General features: G+C 43.0%; 1 protein-coding gene across 4 annotated transcripts in view; it reads right to left on the bottom strand.

The window, feature by feature from the left end:
* The window catches only part of USP32 (ubiquitin specific peptidase 32), a 180,106-nt gene that overhangs the window by 80,832 nt on the left and 78,521 nt on the right, over window positions 1–20,753 (bottom strand). For all 4 annotated transcript variants that reach the window (XM_075904739.1, XM_075904740.1, XM_075904742.1 and 1 more), the window contains exon 5: window positions 14,006–14,165. In XM_075904739.1, coding sequence (XP_075760854.1) covers window positions 14,006–14,165 — 160 coding nt within the window. The remainder of the gene's footprint in view (window positions 1–14,005; window positions 14,166–20,753) is intronic.

The raw sequence follows: 20,753 nt of genomic DNA, 5'->3' as shown, positions 1-20,753 counted from the left end.
CAGATCCCCTTGGATCCAGAGTCAAGAGAAAAAACGGCTTTTTCAACCCCCTCAGGACTGTTCCAATTTACACGAATGCCCTTCGGACTTCATGGCGCACCCGCAACCTTTCAGAGAATGATGGACCGTTTGCTAGCACCACATACAGCGTATGCTGCCGCCTATTTAGATGATGTGGTAATTTATAGCCAAGATTGGGAGGAACATCTCTTGCGGGTAGCGGCCGTCATGCGGACCCTTAGAGATGCAGGCCTGACCGCCAATCCAAAAAAATGTAAAATTGGCTGTCAGGAAACAACTTACCTGGGGTACCAACTGGGAAGGGGCCTAATCCGGCCGCTAGTGGGGAAGGTGGAGGCAATCCAAAACTACCCAGCGCCGACCACTAAGAAAAAAGTACGGCAATTTTTGGGTTTGGCCGGATATTATCGCCGCTTTGTGCCGCAGTTCGCGACCCTAGCGGCGCCCCTCACTGCGCTCCTTACAAAAGACCGGCCTCAAAGGGTCACCTGGACGGCCGAGTGCGAAGCCGCTTTCCAGAACCTAAAAGCGGCTCTTTGTAGTGAGCCGGTTCTATTTAGCCCTGACTTCTCCCGACCATTCATTGTCCAGACAGATGCATCGGATTACGGACTTGGAGCGGTGCTGTCTCAGGAAGTTGACGGAGAAGAACACCCAGTGCTGTATATCAGCCGAAAATTGTTTCCTCGGGAACGCAGTTATGCCGTAATCGAGAAAGAGGCCCTAGCGATAAAATGGGCCATCGAGGCCCTGCGATATTACCTCCTTGGAGACTCTTTTATCCTTTTTACAGATCATGCACCCCTACAATGGCTCCATCAGATGCGGGACACCAACAGCCGTATTATGAGATGGTACCTGTCCCTCCAACCGTATGTATTTACAGTGAAACACCGAGCGGGGAGGGACAACGCAAATGCAGACGCCCTGTCCCGCATAGAGAAAGAGCAGAAGCCCAGTCCCGGAAACCGGGAACTGGACTTAAGGGGGGAGGAGTGTAGAGGGGTGGAATGGCCGCCCTCTGAGCCGGAAGCAGAAGAAACCCTCTGGGAGCCATTTTGGGGCCAGCCTAGCTCCGCCCTCTCACCTGACCGGAAGTCAAAGGGCGGGGCTAGGACTATAAGAAGGCTGCCTGGGAGCTCAGTCAGGGGCGAGCCTCCGAGGGAGCCAGAGGCCTGGCTGGAGCTCCTGCCTGAGGAGGCTAAGACCCGGGCTAGGCCGCCCTCAGCCACCTTCCCAGAGGCGGGCCAGAGACTCCCTGCCCCGGCTACTAAGGCCTGGCCCGGCCCGTCAGCTGAACCACTCGCGGGCCCAGAGGACGGGACCGCACCGCTGGACCAGCTGGACCCCCGGTGGGTACGGGAACGCCGGGCTGGACAAGCCCCACGGGACACTACAAAGCTCCGACCTCTTAACCCCTGGGTTGGGCCGCCAGCCCCTGCGGAGACGACGTGGGCCTCAACTCCCCAACAGGCCGCTGGGGCTACAGGTACTGGGGAAGGGGGGGGAGACAAGGAGAGGCCCAGGGGGTAGCATGGGCTGAAAACAGCCCTAGGCCAGCAAGTTGCGGGCTGGAGCCCCTGCTGAGCCTGTAGCAGCGGAACGGCTGCATCCAGGGCCCCTGGGCCGGGGCGCAGTGGAGTGGGTGGGCCTGCGCCCCCTGCCACCCACTAACCGGGTGGCAGTCTCCCACCCCCCTTGCCACTGCGACAGCTGCACTGCCGGCCCCGCTCTTGAACTAGGAGCTCCTACAGACCTGTGGGTTTGTTTGCGGCCCGCCTTGCGTTGGGGTCTGGCCAGCAGTTGCTGCCCTGCCCTGCTCGAGGGCCTGGGCATCCGTATAAGGGTTTTGGCACCCGGCCAGCACCCGGATCGGACCTTTTAAAGGGCCAGGGCTCGGACTACTCTAAGGCACGGTAGGGCCATAGGACGGACTAGCCATCCAGTGTACCAAGGCGGAGGATCCGCCTCCTAAAGGCCGGCTGGCCTATAACGAACCATCCCCCGGAAGGGGGGGGAAAAGCTCAGGCTATTGTGGACATTGCCGGAGGGCAGTGTCCCGAAGAGACCGCGCCACCTGCCGGCAGATATAATTCCCTGAGCAGACGGCAGGGGCGCTGTGGTGGAGCGGAAACCCCGCTACACTCCCAAATAACTGCCAGATGGATAAACAACTTTACGTCTTGGTTCTCCAAATATAAAACATTATAATAAGACCTACTGTACAATCATTCAAATCAACAGGAATCTTTAATGGGTGCTGAATCAGGCCTTCTAGGAGTTGGTTCTACCAAATTAACAGTGTTGTTCATGATGAAACAGACAGGAAGTTATTTTTATATACAAAGAAAATGCAATATAGCACAATCCTTGAATGAAAATACAAATGCAAAATTTCTGGACAACACAACTATGCAACTTGCTGTATACTGTTAAGGTTGTTGTTTTTATAAATTTGTGGTGAGTCTAGCCTTATATGCTGAGATAAATCACACTGTGTAATAGATATGTAATATAATAAGATTGGTAGCATAGGTCAAATACTATGCATATATATTTTTTAAAGTATGGGACACATCTGGGATGAGACCCTCCCCCCTACAGTACCAGATGTTATACAAATATAAAATAAAAGGTTGTACCTGCCAAAAGAGCTTTTGATATCAGAGTCTCAAAGGGGATGTCGGAAAGCGTGTGTTCTCAGTTCATTATATTAAATACTTAGCTAAATTACTGAGGCCCACCTAAGAATTAGATGTCAGTACATTTAAACCACAGTAAGGATAAAAAGTAGTCATTGTTCTAGTTTACAGTTCTAAATTCTTTTGTCTTAATGCTTTTTATTTCTTTGTATAACTTTAAAGATGAATACTTTGTAGATGTTTAAAAATCTTTAAAAACCCCAAGTGACTTTTTAACAGCAATTCAACAACTACAATCAGAGTCAAGTTAAAAATGTCAATTGGCTATCAAATTGTAACCTTCATAGAGTATAAACTACTAAGTCACAGCTGATAAACTTAAGTCAAAACCCTTGCCACCCTTTATTATTCAAAATATAAAATTTCTTGAACTTACAGTAACAATACTATTGTTTCTTTACAATACATATAATCAGAAGATTAGCAGAATATTTTCTGCAGAAATGTGGTACCTGTAGATTTGTCAATCTACTATACACAGTGAAATAGTTAGAAACTGTACGCACATTATTGCACAGAAAAAATGTTAAGATCATATTCATCCAGTATTGTATTTACTTCTTAAATATTGTCTACAATTACACTAATTAGTCAGAGTTATAAATATTTCAACATGCACTGAAAAACAAATTAATTTTTACCCACCTAAAGGAACAATATTCTCTGGTTCACAACAAAAGCAGCATACCATATTCCCAACATTTTAACTAATGCTTGTCTTATGTTACTGTTTACCATAATACTCTCCAAGTAAAATCCAGCTCCCATCCACATACACAGCTCTTCATCTCCAAATAGCTTGGCTTCTACCTAAACAGCAGGTGACTGAACACAAGTATTTTTGCACAAACACAGTTGTTTGTCACTTTCAAATTAAGAGAAGATTCTAGGGCTTCCGACAGAGAGAGCAGCTTAAAGTGACATACAATGACCCAGCAACTAAGAGGATAACGAGGTGGTGAGGTGAAGATTAAACCACACCAGGGGGTTTTCATATTGGCCTAAAGCTTGCTTAAATATCCTTTCCTTTCTATTATCGAGCAAAATAAGATGTAGATGGGAAGTTCTGTTTTCTTTTGTTTGTTCTGTTGTGCCGGTTACCTTCATATCTAAGCACCTAGGTTGTAGATGCAAGTGCCTATCAATGGTAAGAGGAATGTAAATCCTCTAACTTCACAACAAACATGTCCTGACTAAAAACTGAAGGCATATGGCAAAATTCAGAACACTGGTTCACACCATAGTAGGAATGTTTTCACATTTACTGTGTTACTCGCCCAGAGCTAAATATATATTTCAAGGGAAACTTCATCATTTATAACCAGCATCCACTTGAGTATCATACAGAGATACTGATGTTACCAGTGGGGTTATAATAGTCAGAGAATAATGTATGTAAGTCTGTTCCAGACAGTCTTTAACTGAGGGTGAAGATGATGGATCATCTCATTTTCCTTTCCTGTTATATCTTTGCATAAATATTTCTAGGATTTTCAACCCACTCTCTCCAGAAACAGTTCCCTTTCCCAAACACTGTTTCAAATGCATGCTCTCTTATCTCCCGTTTATCAGTCATAGGTTACCTCTGGCTTCAACTAAGGCCTTCTTTTGTATATGAGCTAATTTTTTGGGTAGACAAGCTATTGCCGAGACATTTCCCAGGGCCAAGCGAGGATCTCAGTAATCATTCACTTTCAACATCAGACTCACCTGCTCTTATTCGTTCAGCTATCACATGGAGCACCACATATTCAAGTGCATCGCTGTAGAGATGGGATTATTCATGGGTTTAAATTTAGGCATGTACATAAATACATTACTGAACCGAAGACAATGTAACTGGCTGACTAGATTACCTCAGAATTTTTTTCCTGCTCCTGAGTCAATATATTTACTTATATTTATTCCAAACATGTTCAAGTTTTATGAATCCTGTATGGTAAACCCTAATTAAACAAACAAAAGCCACAATTTACATCTATAGTGCCATCCTGAAAACCCCCCAAATTGACTTAAAATGATGTTTTTACAGAACTAACTCATCTACTAAGAATAACCACTGCCATTGTGCAACGGCCATAGTAAGTCACAAGCAACTAGTGCACCTAGGTGCTACAAAAAATAGAAAAGGGACAAGTTTAGGAGGAAAGTAGGAAACAATTTCAGTGTAACTAGAGGAAAAATTTTAGGCAGTCCTAATCCTTGTACAAACACAGAGCACTAAAACAGTGGAGTGACAGTCAAAAGTGGCATTGAATGGCATAATGTTACATTAATGACCAATATGTAAGGATTTAGATTTCTATACTGAGAACAGCTAACCAAAAATTTGCCTTGAAGCAGCCTATGCTTGTGAAGCAAGAGGATCTCTGTTCTAACACTGCTGCCCTAGTAAGACCTTGTCTACACCTGCAAGTTTTGCTACCAAACCCCAGAAAGTGTTCACACTGCAACACAACAAAAGTTGCAAAAAGCACCCAGTTTTGGTGACAAAAAACATCCAACTCTACAAGGGACTTTTGTCTCTCCCCCTTCCTTTACTGTTAACAATCAAGCAGCATATACTACAATAGGTTTTTCATCGAGTTTATTGACATCCAGCATGTTTCCCAGAATGCCCGTTTAGCCAATTTGCCCAGCGCTTTGAATTCTGCTACTCTGCAGCCACCTAAACAGGTAAACAAATGCGCCTCTCCCATCTGCAAACCCCACGAACTTTAAAATCCATTTCCTGCTGGCTGCCTTATTGTGTAGTGGCCCTCGTGGCGTTCTTGGGGAAACGGGTGGCTATCGCTCCAAACGCTCTCCTGCTTGGAGCAATGCAGAGCCGTTGGATCTTAGCAGCATGTGGGGTGACGAATTGGTGCAATCACAGCTGCAAGTGACCTGTAGGAACTGGGACTCGTACAGTCCTATTTCTCAAGCCCTGTGTGAGAAGGGCTATGAGACACCTTACAGTGCAGAGCCAAGATAAAGGAACTCTGGTAGGCGTACTAGAAGGAGGCAGCAGCAAACGGCTGGTCTGTTGCTGCATGCAAAACATGGTGGTTTTATAAAGAACTGGAGGCAATTCTGGGTGGGAACCCACATGTCAATCAGGAGTCCTTGCACCGCAAGCCAGGGCCAGCTCCAGAAAGGTTGCTTTATGCATCTGAAAGTTCTGTAGCCACAGGTCTTCATCCCACACCTGCTTGACAATGCGATCCCACCCCTCAGTGCTGGTTTCCCTAGCCCAAAAGCGATGCTTTATAGTGCACATCTGTTCTGTGACAGTCCAATTCAATGCTGTCCCTGCAACTCACATGGTCATCTGCATCAGAGCCTTTGTCCTCTGCTATTAAGTGCATAAATGTTCTGATGCAATGCACAATGTCCTAACCACATTGAATACAACATGGAAGAGAAGTCTGGGATCGATAAATTCTCATAGCAGATGGACTGTCACTCAAGTGATGTGAAAGTAAGCTAGAAACCCCAAGAGGGCTGGGAAGCAAAGAGGTGGTTGATGGGATGTTTTGCACATTCCCAAAATGCATAGCGCTATGTTGGGCACTCCCACAATGCTTAGCAATTGAAGGTGTTGCTAGGCACCGTGGGATATCTACCCAAATTGCTTTGTTCTTTCTATCTGCACGGGTGCTAATAATGTGGCCATGAAATTTTGACAAAAGGTGGCAGAAAAACAGGCTTTGGCGAGTTTTCAGCTTTGGTAACTTTTGCATGTCAACAACACTTTCATCGCCAAACCTTTCCAGAGTAGAAATGGCCAGTACTGACCAGCCTGGGTGTGTCACATAGTGAAGTCTTATATAGCTAAGAATGCTTTTACTGAAATACTGTACTTGGTTCCTAGAAACTTCATTTGTAATGATGAATTATTTGCAGTGCTTTGAAGGATATTTCATTCTCTTCCCACTGAGCATTTGGACAGCATTATAAACACTGCATTTTATTCTGTTTTGGAGTGCAGAATAAGTATTATATACTTCCTCATTCTTAACGCTGCTTTGTAGACTATGGAATACAAATATTCTTTTAAATACAAAACCATGCAGTATTAAAGAGAGATATGCAATCATGTTAAACAAAGAAATACCAGTTGAGAGCCCTGTTAACCCTGCTGTTAAACGCCACTCCTGATTTATGGTGTCACTAAAACTCCCTGACAGGATTACAGTCTTGTGTATATGCTTATTAGCCTTACATTCAGTATTCAGGAAAGTCATGAGGTATGTAATATCCAATCTTATGCTGCACAACTGAGATGCATTTAACGTTTGTACTGCCAGCTGGGTACTCAGTAGGAGGAGAGTGTAATATTCCTCAAACCACTGTAAGTCAAATAATATTTCTCTCTCTCACACACTAATATACTAGGCTAAATGTTTCTCTCCTTCTCATCCCAAAACATCTTTTAAACACTTCAAAATTAAACCACAAAATTATTCTTCTAACTTTTAACTGAAGTAACTACCCTTGCAGAATATTTATGATTTAGGTGAAATGGAACAAAATTTGATTAAAAATGGCAAGTGTGTGCAACTTACTGTGACTTCAAAATTTCATTTATAATTGTGCCAAGGAATGTAATTAAACTCATCTGCATTCAAACAAATGTTATTTACAAGTGAAAAATTATAATTCTTTTTATGTTTCCTTGATATCGCAGCTCATTAAACAAATCTAAATGGATTCACTGATGCTTTACAACAAACGTTTGCTGTGTGTTTCTAAATCAACGTTAATAACTTGCACTATTTTTATCACAGCAATTTTTCATGTCTGTGCCACATGATTCTAGATGTTTAATGGAAAATAAGAAGGGCTGGAGTCTGTTTAAGCTAAGCACCTACAGTCTGTCAGCATCCAAGAAATAAACTAGTTAATGTTTATTAGAAAGATTCACTGAATACACTAGAACAGAATTTAAAATAAGCAACTCTACATTATACTTGGCTAACCGTATATACTTGTGTTTTTAAAATATCCCTTTCAGTGACTTGTTCTGTCAAAAGGCAAATAACCAAGCAAGAATCACCAAAGTCAGTCTCCACTCACAGAAAAAAACCCCCAAAAAAACCACATGCTCTCACAGCAGCACATTTTATAAGCACAACTATATTAACAACACATGGTTAAATAATCTCTACTAAAAAACTACAGAAGTTGAGTTGTGCTCTGTACATGTCAAACTGCAAAGAATATTCTCATGTGCTGATATAATCATCTCCAAACTGCTCAACCCCACTTGTATTTTCACTGATGCTGAATTAGTGTTGTTTACATCATTCAATGACATTTCTTTTTGACCTCTGGGACCACTACGGAAATCATCAATAGAATAATAGAAAAGAAATGGTGCACAACCATCAGCAGAAGGCAGAATAGTTTACCATCTTCTGGTTGTCATCAGAATGTTCCAGTCCATTTTCCACATTCCAATATTTGATGCGATATTTACAAATAAAATACGACAAAGATAGATTCCTAGACCTTAAGGCCAGAAGGGACCATTATGATCCTGTAGTCTGACCTCCTGCATAACGCCATCCATAGAATTTCAGCTAGTAATTCCGAAAATAAAGTCCCAAACTAAAAACTGGCACTTGATTTTCCTCATTTGCTACACTCAGTAGAATAAATTCGGCCAATTATTTTACCCATATTTCAGTTTTATCCTGAAACTACAACTTACTCTCAATAATTAGTAATTATGTAGAGGTACTAGATTAAATTAAATACAGCTTAACTTCTTTGCTACACAGCTGTGTGTTCTACAGTTTGAATCATTTTTATATGGTCAAAGCCATACACAGAGTTTTAAGCTGTATGATTCACATCTCAGGTCCTACATACGGCTGAATATTTAGAGCTACGTCTAGACTACATCCCTCTGTCAGCAGAGGGATGTAAATGAAGCATTTCAAAAGTGCAAGTGAAGTGGGGAATTAAATATCCCGTGCTTCATTTGCATAATCACGTAATGGTGCTTTTTTGAAAAAGTTATTTCGAAATTGAAACCACAGTCTAGATGCGGTTGTTTCGAAAATGGGGCACTTTTTTGAAAGATCCTGTAAACCTCATTTTTAGACTGCAGTTTCCATTTCAAAATAGAACTTTTTCGAAAGAGCGCCATTATGTGATTTGTGCAAATGAAGCGCGGGATATTTAAACCCCCGCTTCATTTACATCCCTCTGCCAACAGAGGGATGTAGTCTAGATATAGTCTAGGAGAGCATCACCTATTATACTTTCTATACAATTTTTGCTGTTTCTTTTAATCCTAACTAGGGGTGTAAAATTTTGTTTAAAAAAGGGAAATTCAATCAGTTACACAGTCAAACTCTTTGCAGGATTGCAGTGGCTGGGAGTTGAAGCAGCAAATAGGGATGAAAGAGGCTAGTCAAGTAGTCGACTAGTCGCTTCCCCCCCCCCCCCCCCCACTTACTGCTTCTACAAGAGGCAGCAAGGGACGGGAAGCACGAACCAGTGCGGGGGGGGGGGGGAGCTGGCTTACGAGCTGGTTCCCCCCAGCACCATCTCCGCCTCTGAACCTTTTAAAGGCTCTTACTACACTTAAAAGGCAGAGGTGTGGCAGGGTTAGCTCCTGGCCGCAGGAGCTAACCCCGCTGTGGCTCTGCAGTTTCCCCCCCTATCGACTGAACGAGTAGTCAATGAAAATTCCATCAACTACTCAATCAGCTGATGAAACGAAATGTAACATCCCCAATGGCAAGGATAACCAATAAGCTAATGCATATCAGTTAACCAGTTAACCAATTAAACTCTTACATCCCTAATCCTAATAGTGGAAATACGATTTTTAATCAGGTTGTATTGCTGGCAAATGACTCAAAAATTGGAAATCAAGGACTTGACCATGCTGCTAGTTATCCAGCAATTATTAATTTAGACATAAATGGTTCAGTTTCCTGATACTGCCTGCTTCCCACTGAAACACTCGGTAAAGGTTTACATTTCACAATAAATATCTGATGATGCTTTAAAACAGTGGTCCCCAACACGGTGCCCGCGAGCGCCATGGCGCCCGCTGGGCCATTTCTGTGCACCCACCAACTGATCAGGGCCGGCCCTGCCTCCGGACCCATGGGCGGTGCCAGCCCCTGGACGCACAGTGTACCAGCAGCCCTGCCCCCGGGTGCACAGCACAAGGGCTGTGCTGGCTCCGGGCGTGAGGCACAGGGGCAGTGCCAGCCCCGGACACGCGGCGTATGGGCTGTGCTGGCCCCTGGGCATGCGGCACAGGACCGGCACCAGCCCCAGGTGCGTGGCACATGGGTGCTGCCAGCTCCTGGGCACAGGAGCGGCGCCGTCCCCGGACATGCAGCGCATGGGCTGTTCCGGACCTGGGTGTGCGGCATATGGGCGTCCCCGCCCCAAGCATGCAGCACAGGAGTGACGCTGGCCCCGGGCGTGCGGCGTATGGGCAGCCCCACCCCTGGGCATGTGGCACAGGAGCAGTGCCGGCCCCGACAGTGCGGTGCATGGGTGGCGCCAGCACCAGGCATGCGGCATACGGATGGCCCTGCCCCCGGGCACATGTGCGTCCCCGCCCCTGGGCATGCGTGCAGCTCCGCCCCCGGGTGCCCGCCGCATGAGTGGCCCCACCCCCAGCAGCCACAAAAGGCTGGGGACCGCTGCTTTAAAATGCTGCTTCTTTTACCAGCAGAACTTTTAGCAACAGCTAACAGCATAAACTGCTATGGTGTAGTCAACAGAGCCTGAAAGTTCCTAAACAAAACTGAAGTCAAGGCTCCAGCTTCTCCCAGGACATTTGCTGCAATGCTTGTCTGTTAATATAAAAAACCTTCGGCAGTGAAACGAACATTAAAATTTTATCAGTATTAACTCTTTTGTTTAAGACGCAGAGAAGTTGACTTCAAGGTTAACACTTTCAGTCAAGAAAGCAAAATCATTAAAGCTAACAGACAAATGTCAATGCTTATGGAAAAGGAGGCTGGGGTGGAGGGAGGGATCGTGACTATCTACAAAGATGAAACTGGTAAATCGGAATGGAGATTGTGTAGCTGAACACCTGAGACATCTGAGAAGTATAACTTGAAGGTGAAGGGGACAAGAGCCAATAAATGGGAAAAATAAACTACTGCACTTCCTCTAGAAGTACAACCAACCAAACCAAATATCACATTGTTGTTTAACCTCACCCTAGTATGACAAACTTTCACAAGAAAAGCCCATAGACACAGGTACTTGTGACCCAGGGATTTGATAGAGGCCAGCAAATTAATTGTTAGAAATTGTGATTTTGATAAACAATGGCAAACATGCTGTGCATGCAGCCAAAATTAACATCAATACAACCAAGCGCAAGGCGAGCTTATCTAGACAAACTTTTCAAAGAGTCAGTCAAGTTAGGCTACCTACTATATTAATTTGATTTAATCTGCTCTTTTCTCTATCTTTCCTGTTCATCTTCTTAATTGCACTATTTGTGCATTGAACCTTTTAAGGAATTTCGTAGTTATCAGAAAAGTGAGTTATTCAGTCTACAATGATAGGACATGAAGGGAGCCTCAAACCAGGAATTTGGGGGGATAGTATAGTGCCAAAGGAGAATGGGGATCTGGCACTGGCAGTACCAAATGAGAGACTCATCAGTACTAAGGCTAAGGGCAATACCTAACCAACATTGAGGGGGGTAGCACTGGCCTCAGCTCCACCATGTGAGGCCCGAGCAGTGCAAGCTCCAGTGTGGACAATCCTGGTCGTTCTGTGATGGGGCCAGAAGGTGCGAAGAGCACAACAGACGATGAGGCAGCGGAAATATGGCACAAGCAAACTTCTGAAAAGTCTAGTACTGTCATTCAACACAGGTCTAATGCCACTTGGTAGGCTGCCAGCATTGAGACAGTCAGTGCTGGTACCAGTGACTATGGCACTGGACTCGATAGATGCCCTATGGCTGGAACCAACGTTACCTGTAAGCTGTGCACTTGTGCTGCCACTGAAGAGATATTCCAATGCCGCCCAGCTGATTAGCAGAGCACCCACCACCAGGTATGTATTTCTCCTGGTGGTGCACATTTGCACATGCCTTGAGGCACACAACAACATTTATTCTGCAGATGGATGGAAAGATTAGAGGGAACATTGGCTGCAACCTGAGTTGAACAGGGGAGCATTTCAGATGATCAAAGAATCATAGCACACTAGAACTGGAAGGGACCTTGAGAGGTCATCGAGTCCAGTCCCCTGTCTTTATGACAGGATCAAGCACCGTTACCATCCTTGACAGATGTCTATCTAACCTGCTCTTAAATATCTTCACTGACGGAGATTTTAAAACCTCTCCAGGCAATTTATTCCAGCATTTGACCACCCTGACAATTAGGAAGTTTTTCCTAATTTCTAACCTAAACCTCCCTTGCTGCAGTTTAAGCCCATTCCTACTTGTCCTATCATCAGAGGCCAAGGAGAACAATTTTTCTCCCTTCTCCTTGTAATACCCTTTTAGATACTTGAAAACCACTATCATGTCCCCTCAGTCTTCTCTTTTCTAAACTAAACAAGCCCAATTCTTTCAGTCTTCCCTCATAGTTCATGTTTTCTAGACGGTTAATCATTTTTGTTGCTCTTCTCCGGACCTTCTCCAATTTCTCCACATCTTTCATGAAATGTGGTGCCCAGAACTGGACACAATACTCCAACTGAGGCCTAATCATGCAGAGTAGAGTGGAAGAATGACTTATTTTGTCTCGCTCACAACAGTCCTGTTAATGCACCCCTGAATCATGTTTGCTTTTTTGCAACGGCATCACATTGACTCATATTTAGCTTGTGGTCCACTATGACCTCTAGATGCCTGTCTGCAGCACATGCTCCATTCCATATGCCAGAGAAAGTCTGATGCCAATCAGCACTCCTTTCAGAAGATGAAAAGGAACCTCTCTGTGCCCTAGAGTGGTCCTGACTTATTTCATGTGATCTCTTCCTCAGCGTACCAGAAGAAGGAAAAGAACCTCTCTTCCTCCTGGGGGAAATGCCCAAGTCCTCGCGAGCATGGCCACTCCTGCCAGATCCAGAGGAGACGCTGGCCAAAACAATGGCCTCGATGCCAAAGCAGGCCTCATGATCTGCTCCAGCAGATGCTCCTTCAGCAGCAAGTTCCTTGTCACCTGTGTTCTCTTTGTGAGTGACCAGACAACGGACTACTAGCCTCTTGTGTTCTTCGCTGAGATACAAAAAGCACCTCGTGTGGAGATCACTGGTAGGGATGGCCACTCTACATGACAGACAAGCATGAATGCTGGTGAGGGGATCACACAGGACAGCCAACTACTCTCAATCTATACTATATAAGAAACTTAACTCAAGATGCAACTAAATACTACATACAAGGAACCATTTCTTGGGACTGAAATTGAAAGCTGTGGCTCTAGCCATGGGCAGGGAGAAGGAACTGAGGGGCTTGGAGCAGCCCCACCCTTATGTACCCAGAAAAGGGGCAAGGCCATAGGACACCAACACCACCCCTATGGGTACCATCCAGAAAAGCTCTCCATCTCTGGTGTACTGGATGCACACACAGCTAAGTACAAATCACAACTGCATCCATTCAAAAAACTATTCTAGTTTGCTGTTCTAGTGATAAAGAATTCCAGATATTTATGATCATGGTGCACATAAAAGGGAATCAAATTAAGACTTTTAGTTAAAGCTTGTAAGAAAAAAGAAGGTACCAAATGGAAAACACATTTTGAACAAATATAGGTAGTTGACAACATCCATTTAAAAAATAAAAATCTTGTGACCTCCGTAATGTTTCCTTTAAAACAATTTTTTTTAGCATGGGAAACATTCCTCACCAGTAGAGATATTAAAATGATTTATTCTAGTAAACTTTCAGCGGTTATACATTTACACACTAGGGGGAGGTGGTTCTCTGGGAGTTGGCTTTTAAGCATCTCCCTGCACATATTGGCTCTCACGGAGCCGCTTGTATCCCCCGTCATGCTGCTGAATCAGAGGCAGCAAAGCAGAGGGAGAAGAGGGAGGGAGCCACACGTAACCATCAAGGTTAACCAATGAGCCCAAGCACGTCAGTTAACCGTTTACACATTTATGCTTTCGCATCCCTACTCACCAGTGGAACTGAATGTAGCTTAACTTAATAGAGCAGTATTGATCTGAAGAATGACCACAGAGAAAGGCAAAAGTTAAGCTTTATGAATTCAGGTTAGCAAAGGCTAGGTCTATAAGAAAGATACCTGTTTACACAACAAGAAATGCCAATTACTTACAGTGTGTGACTCCGGCTAAAGTTTGATAGAAGGTAGGGGTGTCGCTATCATCGGTGAGCGTTACATACACTCCTCCAGAAAGCAGCCAACGAGAGAACGTGAAAGCATTTTTGTTCTGCAATAACCAATTCTTAAACTTTTCATAGTTCACCTTTTCACCCTGCAATAAAAGGAAGGAAGACTGAGTAAGTCATACTCCTCTTCTCCTGGAACAGTAGTAAACATGAAATATCAAGCTTTATGAACGAGAAGATGTTGCAACCTTCCTCTAAAACACAGGTACTGAAAAAGTGTCCATGGGACCAGATCAATTCCTTCCACCTTGCCCTGAAATCTACCATAAGACTCAGAAACGAGAGCCATTTCAGCTCTGCTATTAACTCAGTGTGGCCTTGGCAAAGACATTTAAACATGGTTCTCTCTGTAAAATAAAGATAATGTTTTCCTATCATTTTCAAGATTTTTATCAACTTTAAATGTATTTTTATTGTAGCTGCTAAAACACTGAGCTCCCCAAATAATACATTGTATTAGTGCACAAACAATTCCTGCTACATCCATGCCATGAAAGTGTCTGGAGTCCCTTTATCAGCAGAAAACTGACAAATATTAATGGGACTACTGAAGTTTATGGGTGTCACTATTACCAACACATTAGATTTAGGCAACATCTTCTGATTCCAAAATATTTTGAAATATATGTACAAATCAATGTACACATCACACCCAATGAAGATCTCATCCATCACTGAAGTGCAATTACTTGCAAGTGTAACACAGCAGCGAGATAACATACAGTATAAACTCGACAGCGTACAGGGAGCAAAAATGTAGAAAAATACTGTCACTGAAACTACAGAGAAGGAGGTAGGCAAAATGTCACTATCCAAGCTGGAATCTGGTTAGGTCCCTTAGATTGATGCCCTAATTTGCAGTTCCTTGGAATCTTAATGACCACAAGCAGTCCAGATTTTTGGGTTCCTTAAAGGCTAGACAAATGGTCACTGACAATATAACTGAATGGTGTCTTCCCTATTATTATAGTCAATTATTTTAAACTAGTTCATTACTAAAAATAGTTTATACAATAAATAGCAAGAAAGGAGATTTAGCTGTAAACAGTGTCTCTGAGCTGCACGCTATGGCCTGGTCTACACTACATGGGAAGGTGGAAGTAAAATACGCAACTTCAGCTACATAAATTATGTACCTGGAGTCAATGCATCTTAAATCCCCGTCCACGCAGCAGGAGGTTGATGGGAGCAACCACTCCCATTGGCTTCACTTATGCCATGTGAGGAGGAGGGGTATCAGCACCAAAAGGGGTACCTTTCGAGTTTGAACTTGCACGTCTATACTACACCCACTAAATCGAACACCAGAAGATCGAGGTGTTTAAAAGGGAGTTTGACGGAGAGAGTCTTAATAGGGTTAGGAAGACCCACAACACCTGTGCCAGCACTGCTTCTGTCTCCTCCACCTGCGCCTGTAGCCAGACAGAACACGTACCCGCATTCTGGTGTGGTTTTGCAGGGACTGTGACTTGCAATTCACACTTACTGAAAAACCATGTGGGGAGACCATCCAATGTGAAAAGTGCCTGCTGGTGGAATCTCTCAGGAAGCAGGTGGGAGAGCTACAGGAGGAGGTGGCTAGGCTGAGGAGCATCCCAATCCCCAAGGAATTCCTTGAGTATTCATGAGGAGACCACTGAGGCTGAGGAAGCTATCCTACTACAAAAGACTGCTGACACACCACTGGTGGAGGATGACATGGCTCTGACTCGGGGGAACACTGGCAGCTGGTCACTTCTGGTGATAGCTAAGAGCCAGCATGGATGTGTAAGGAATAAATCATGCCAAACCAATTTGATAGCAAGCCTTGGAGATAAGGGAGAAGCAGTGCATGCAGTATACCTAGATTTTAGTAAGGCATTCGACATGGTGTTGCATGCCCTTCTTATCAATAAGCTAGGGAAATACAACTGAGATGGGGCTACTATGCAGTGGGTGCATAACCAGCTGCATAACCAGTCTCAGAGTAGTCACTAACAGTTCACAATCCTGCTGGAAGGACATAAGTGGGGTTCTGCAGGGGTCTGTTTTGGGACCCGTTCCTGTTCAGTAACTTCTTCAACAATTTAGATGATGGCATAAAGAGTATGATTATTAAGTTTGCAGATGATACCAAGCTGGAAGGGGTTGCAAGCGCTTTGGAGCACATAGTCAAAATTCAAAATGATCTGAACAAACTAGAGAAATGGTCTGAGATAAATAGGATGAAGTTTAATAAGGACAAATGCAAAATACTCCACTTAGGAAGGAACAATCAGTTTCACACATACAGAATTGGAAGCCACTGTCTAGGAAGGAGTACTGCAGACAGGGATTTACAGGTCATAGTGGACCACAAGTTAAATAGGAGTCAACATATTTAGAGCTGTGAGAGACAGCTGCCAAAAAAGCCAACATGATTCTGGGATGCGTTAACAGGAGTGTTTGTGAGCAAGACACAAGTCGTCATTGTTCTGCTCTACTCTGCGCTGATTAGGCCTCAATTGGAGTACTGTGTCCAGTTCTAGGCACCACATTTCAAGAAAGATATGGAGAAATTGGAGAAGGTCCAGAGAAGAGCAACAAAAATGATTAACCGTCTAGAAAACATGAACTATGAGGGAAGACTGAAAGAATTGGGCTTGTTTAGTTTAGAAAAGAGAAGACTGAGGGGACATGATAGTGGTTTTCAAGTATCTAAAAGGGTATTACAAGGAGAAGGGAGAAAAATTGTTCTCCTTGGCCTCTGATGACAGGACAAGAAGCAATGGGCTTAACTTGCCGAAAGGGAGGTTTAGGTTGGACATTAGGAAAAACTTCCTACCTGTCAGGGTGGTTAAACACTGGAATAAATTTCCTAGGGAAGTTGTAGACTCTCTATCACTGGAGATATCTGAGAGCAGGTTGAAGAGATGTCTATCAGGGATGATCTAAACAGTGCTGGTCCTGCCGTGAGGGCAGGGGATTGGACTCAATGTCCTCTCGAGCTCCCTTCCAGTTCTAGTTTTCTATGATTCTGTGACCACAGCAGAGTTGACCGTCTGTGTAGTGTAAACATACCCTATCTATATTTTTTTTTGAAGCAGGTAACTTTTGTGTCTATCGTGATTCTTACTAAACTTCACAGCATATGAATTCTCAACTAACTGCTGCTTAAAGCATATCTGTTCATTACAGACTGCCATTCACACACTTGGGGTGACTATCAACAAACTCCCATCTGTTGATCCAAGCACTTTATGGGTACATACTTTATTTTTAGGTCTATTTACACTGGCCAAATTTAAAAAAAAAAAAAAAAAAAAAAAAAAAAAACAGCCATGAGGATCCCCCAAGGAGGGCAATGTTTCAAGGTTAGTTTTAGGATTTTTTAGACTGAGTGTTAAGGCAAGAACAGACATCTTCTACTCCAACCTCCTGCACATGACAGGACATTAAATTTCAGTTACTCCTATATAAAACTCAACATTTTTTGTTTAACTGCTGAAGCACATCTTCCAGAAAGCCATCCAGTCTTGATCTGAAGACATCAAGCAATGGCAAATTCACCACTTTCTTTGATGGTTTCTTACAATGGTTCATCACCTTCATAGTTAAAATGTGTGCCTAATTTCTGTTCTATGTTTCTTTGGTTTTAAATTTCCAGCCACTGGCTCTTGTTCTTTCTTCGATAGATTACAGCGTCCTTTCTGAAATCTGGTATTTTCTCCCCATCAAGGTAATAAAATGCAATCAAGACATCTCTCAATCTGTTCTGATGAACTAATTAGATAGAAATCTGAGCCTTTTCATGTAAGACATTGTCCCGAGCCCTCACATCATTTCTGGGAGCCTTTTCTACACCTTTCCTGTATTATATATTCACAGCACAAAGTGAAATAAGCTAAACCCAATTAAGGTAATTTAATGCTAAATAAGGATTTTCATTCAAGCAAGGGGTTTAATGCAGTTTAACCCCCTATCAATTCACACCTTTAATTAATTTGGTTTAATTTTCCTGCCAGTCCCCATGGGCTCACGTGTGGTATGTCATAAACAAATTGAATCAATGTGACCAAGGAACTGAAAATAAATTTATAGGAGAGTGAAATATCCCTTGAAGAATACCTGCATGTTTTAAAAATAAATACTTTACATGCTATACTATAATTTCAAATCAGAACTGTACAAAAAACATTCACATTTTCATGTATTGTGTAGTCAGTGGTAGTAAGAAATATTTCAGCTGCATTACATGTATTTCCAGAGTTATGATCATTGACTAGTAAAACAGTCTTGTCACCTCAATTTCTCCCTTACGTGAAAATAGTTAATTCCCCACTGTGCCTCGCTAAAATGCACAAATTAAAGCAGAATGCAGCAGAAATGAAACAATATTATATTCTAAAATTAAATATGCCCACTTGAGAAATATTGAGTTAGTGTTAAACACAATTCACTGGATACAAGACCAAAGTGTGCAAGAGTTACACCCTGTGCAATCTTAATGATGTCAGTAGAATTATATTTTATAGCTTCCCCTCTCAAACATTTTCACAACAGAGTAAATGGAAAAAAGCCTGTAAATCAAACTAGTAAAAAGTTGATATAGTGCACGTTTTTAAATGGTACTTCTACATTTGAAACCATAAATCCTGAGTTCTCATTTCAATGTTTTTCAATTTACAATAAATCATGTACAGCAGTTAGCTTCTGAAGCTGCCTACAACTATTTTTAGCATAACAGGATCCTTCAATTTTCAAGAGATTTTATTATATTCACATTCAGTATTCACTGATTGGCATCTAGAAAGATTTGGTTTTTAACTTTTTGGCATCAGGTGGCCAAGTTTTTCCTCACCCCTGTAAAGAAAGGCAGCCACAACAGACAACACAGATAAAGCACAATAGATTATTTCTCCGTGAAGTTAATTTTAATGGGTTTGTCATGGCGAAATCCTTGTGCATTATGCCAAAATTTTATCCCTATAAGTCTAACTTACCTGTAAATTTGTATGAACATCATAGTTAAGCCTGTAACATGAACATTATGGATACAATGTTTTTCTTCAAAAGTAATTAAAATGGTTAGGGATGTGAATGAGTAGTTGAGTAGACAATTAACCAATAAGCCTTCTCGGTTAATTTAGTCCAGTGTTTCTCAACCAGTGGTACGAGTACCCTTAGGGGTAATCGTCTCGGGGGGTACATCAACACAACTGAAATTTGGAGAAAACTGAATTTTTGTTTTAAGTTTTACAGCGCTTATTGTTGTACTTTTTACACCCAAAAATTTCATCGCTGGCTACGACTAAGTTGTTTAAACAAATGTGTTGTAATGGTAGAAAAAAAATTGTGTGTCTGAAAACTGTAGGTACTAGAGGTACTTATAATTTTTTTTTAAAGGGGTACTCTATAAAAAAAAAGTTGAGAAACACTGATGTAGTTGACTGATAACATTTCACACGCACCCACCCAATGCCTCTGTATCAGAGGCAAAAGCACAGGGGAGGAAGGGAAGCTGCCCCGAGCTCCCCGTGGACAGAGGTGCTTCATGGCAGCCTGCCCCCCCCCCCCCCCTCTGCCCCCCAGAAGGCACAATTTAAGGTATAAACACAATACTCTTTGGAAAGTACACATACTGTAATATAGCTTTGTTGAAAACACAACGTAATTAACTGTCCAAGTGGATATTTAGAATAAATATATGAATACGACTTAGATCAGAACATAGTTCCACCTAAGCCGTGTGGCTGCAGTAGAAGAGATGTCCAACAGAGAGCAGACGCGGCTGGTGGAGGGGAGCCCCTGCCTGTTGGCCCCAAACCACTGCACCTCCTCAAGCCCTCCATCCCTGAGAACCTTTCTACACTCTAAAGCCTATACCACCAGGCCAGAGCTTGTACCCCCTCCTGCACTCTAACTTCCACTCCAATCCCCTCCCCCAAACCTGGAACTCCTCCACCGCACCCTAAACATGCCCAGTTCCACCTCAGAACTTGAACCAGCAGCCAGAGCCCTTGCACTCTAACCCTCTGTCCCAGCCCTGAACCCCTCAATCCGAGCTCCACTCTAAAGCCTGCAACCCCAGCCAGAACCATCACACTCCTACTGCCTAAACCTGGAAAACTGTATTGAGCCAGACAGATTCTTCTCCGGAAGCATTTTCATCAAGTATCCTAGACAATTTTAAATTAATTTCTTCATATACTTCATCATGCTTTACAGACAGACAATTTATAAGTAGTGAATAGCAAACTGGTCTTCACCATCTACATCTGTGTGGCTTCTGCCAAGAATGAAAAGCTTATGAATTAAGTATAAAGTCAACACAATATCATTGCCAGCTCAGTTGAGGCACACTCAGTCACAACCAGTTTCCTTCTAGGACTCCAAAAGCATTCTCTTTAATAAAGTCAGACAGCCGTAGGACACTCTTCTCTCATCGGGGCAAAATACAAATCACTTCAGTGAAATGTGACAAGTTGACTAAGCTTCACTATTCTGAAGTGATCTGATAGTGAACAGATGATAGTAGAGCAACTAAATCAAAAAATGGCAGATTAAGATTATTCAACATGGAGAAATAGAGACTAATATTTTGCTCCACAAATCCCTATTGTGTGAGAATCACCATTGGTTTTACAAAGATTAAACCTTTCAAACCACTTAGATAGTGGTCATATGTCGTACCCACTTTCATGGTGGGTGAAATG

The sequence above is a fragment of the Pelodiscus sinensis genome, chromosome 21 (assembly GCF_049634645.1).
Source record: "Pelodiscus sinensis isolate JC-2024 chromosome 21, ASM4963464v1, whole genome shotgun sequence".
Taxonomy (NCBI): Eukaryota; Metazoa; Chordata; order Testudines; family Trionychidae; genus Pelodiscus; species Pelodiscus sinensis.
The sequence above is the reverse complement of the archived record's forward strand: the minus strand, read 5'-3'. Positions and strand labels throughout refer to the sequence as shown.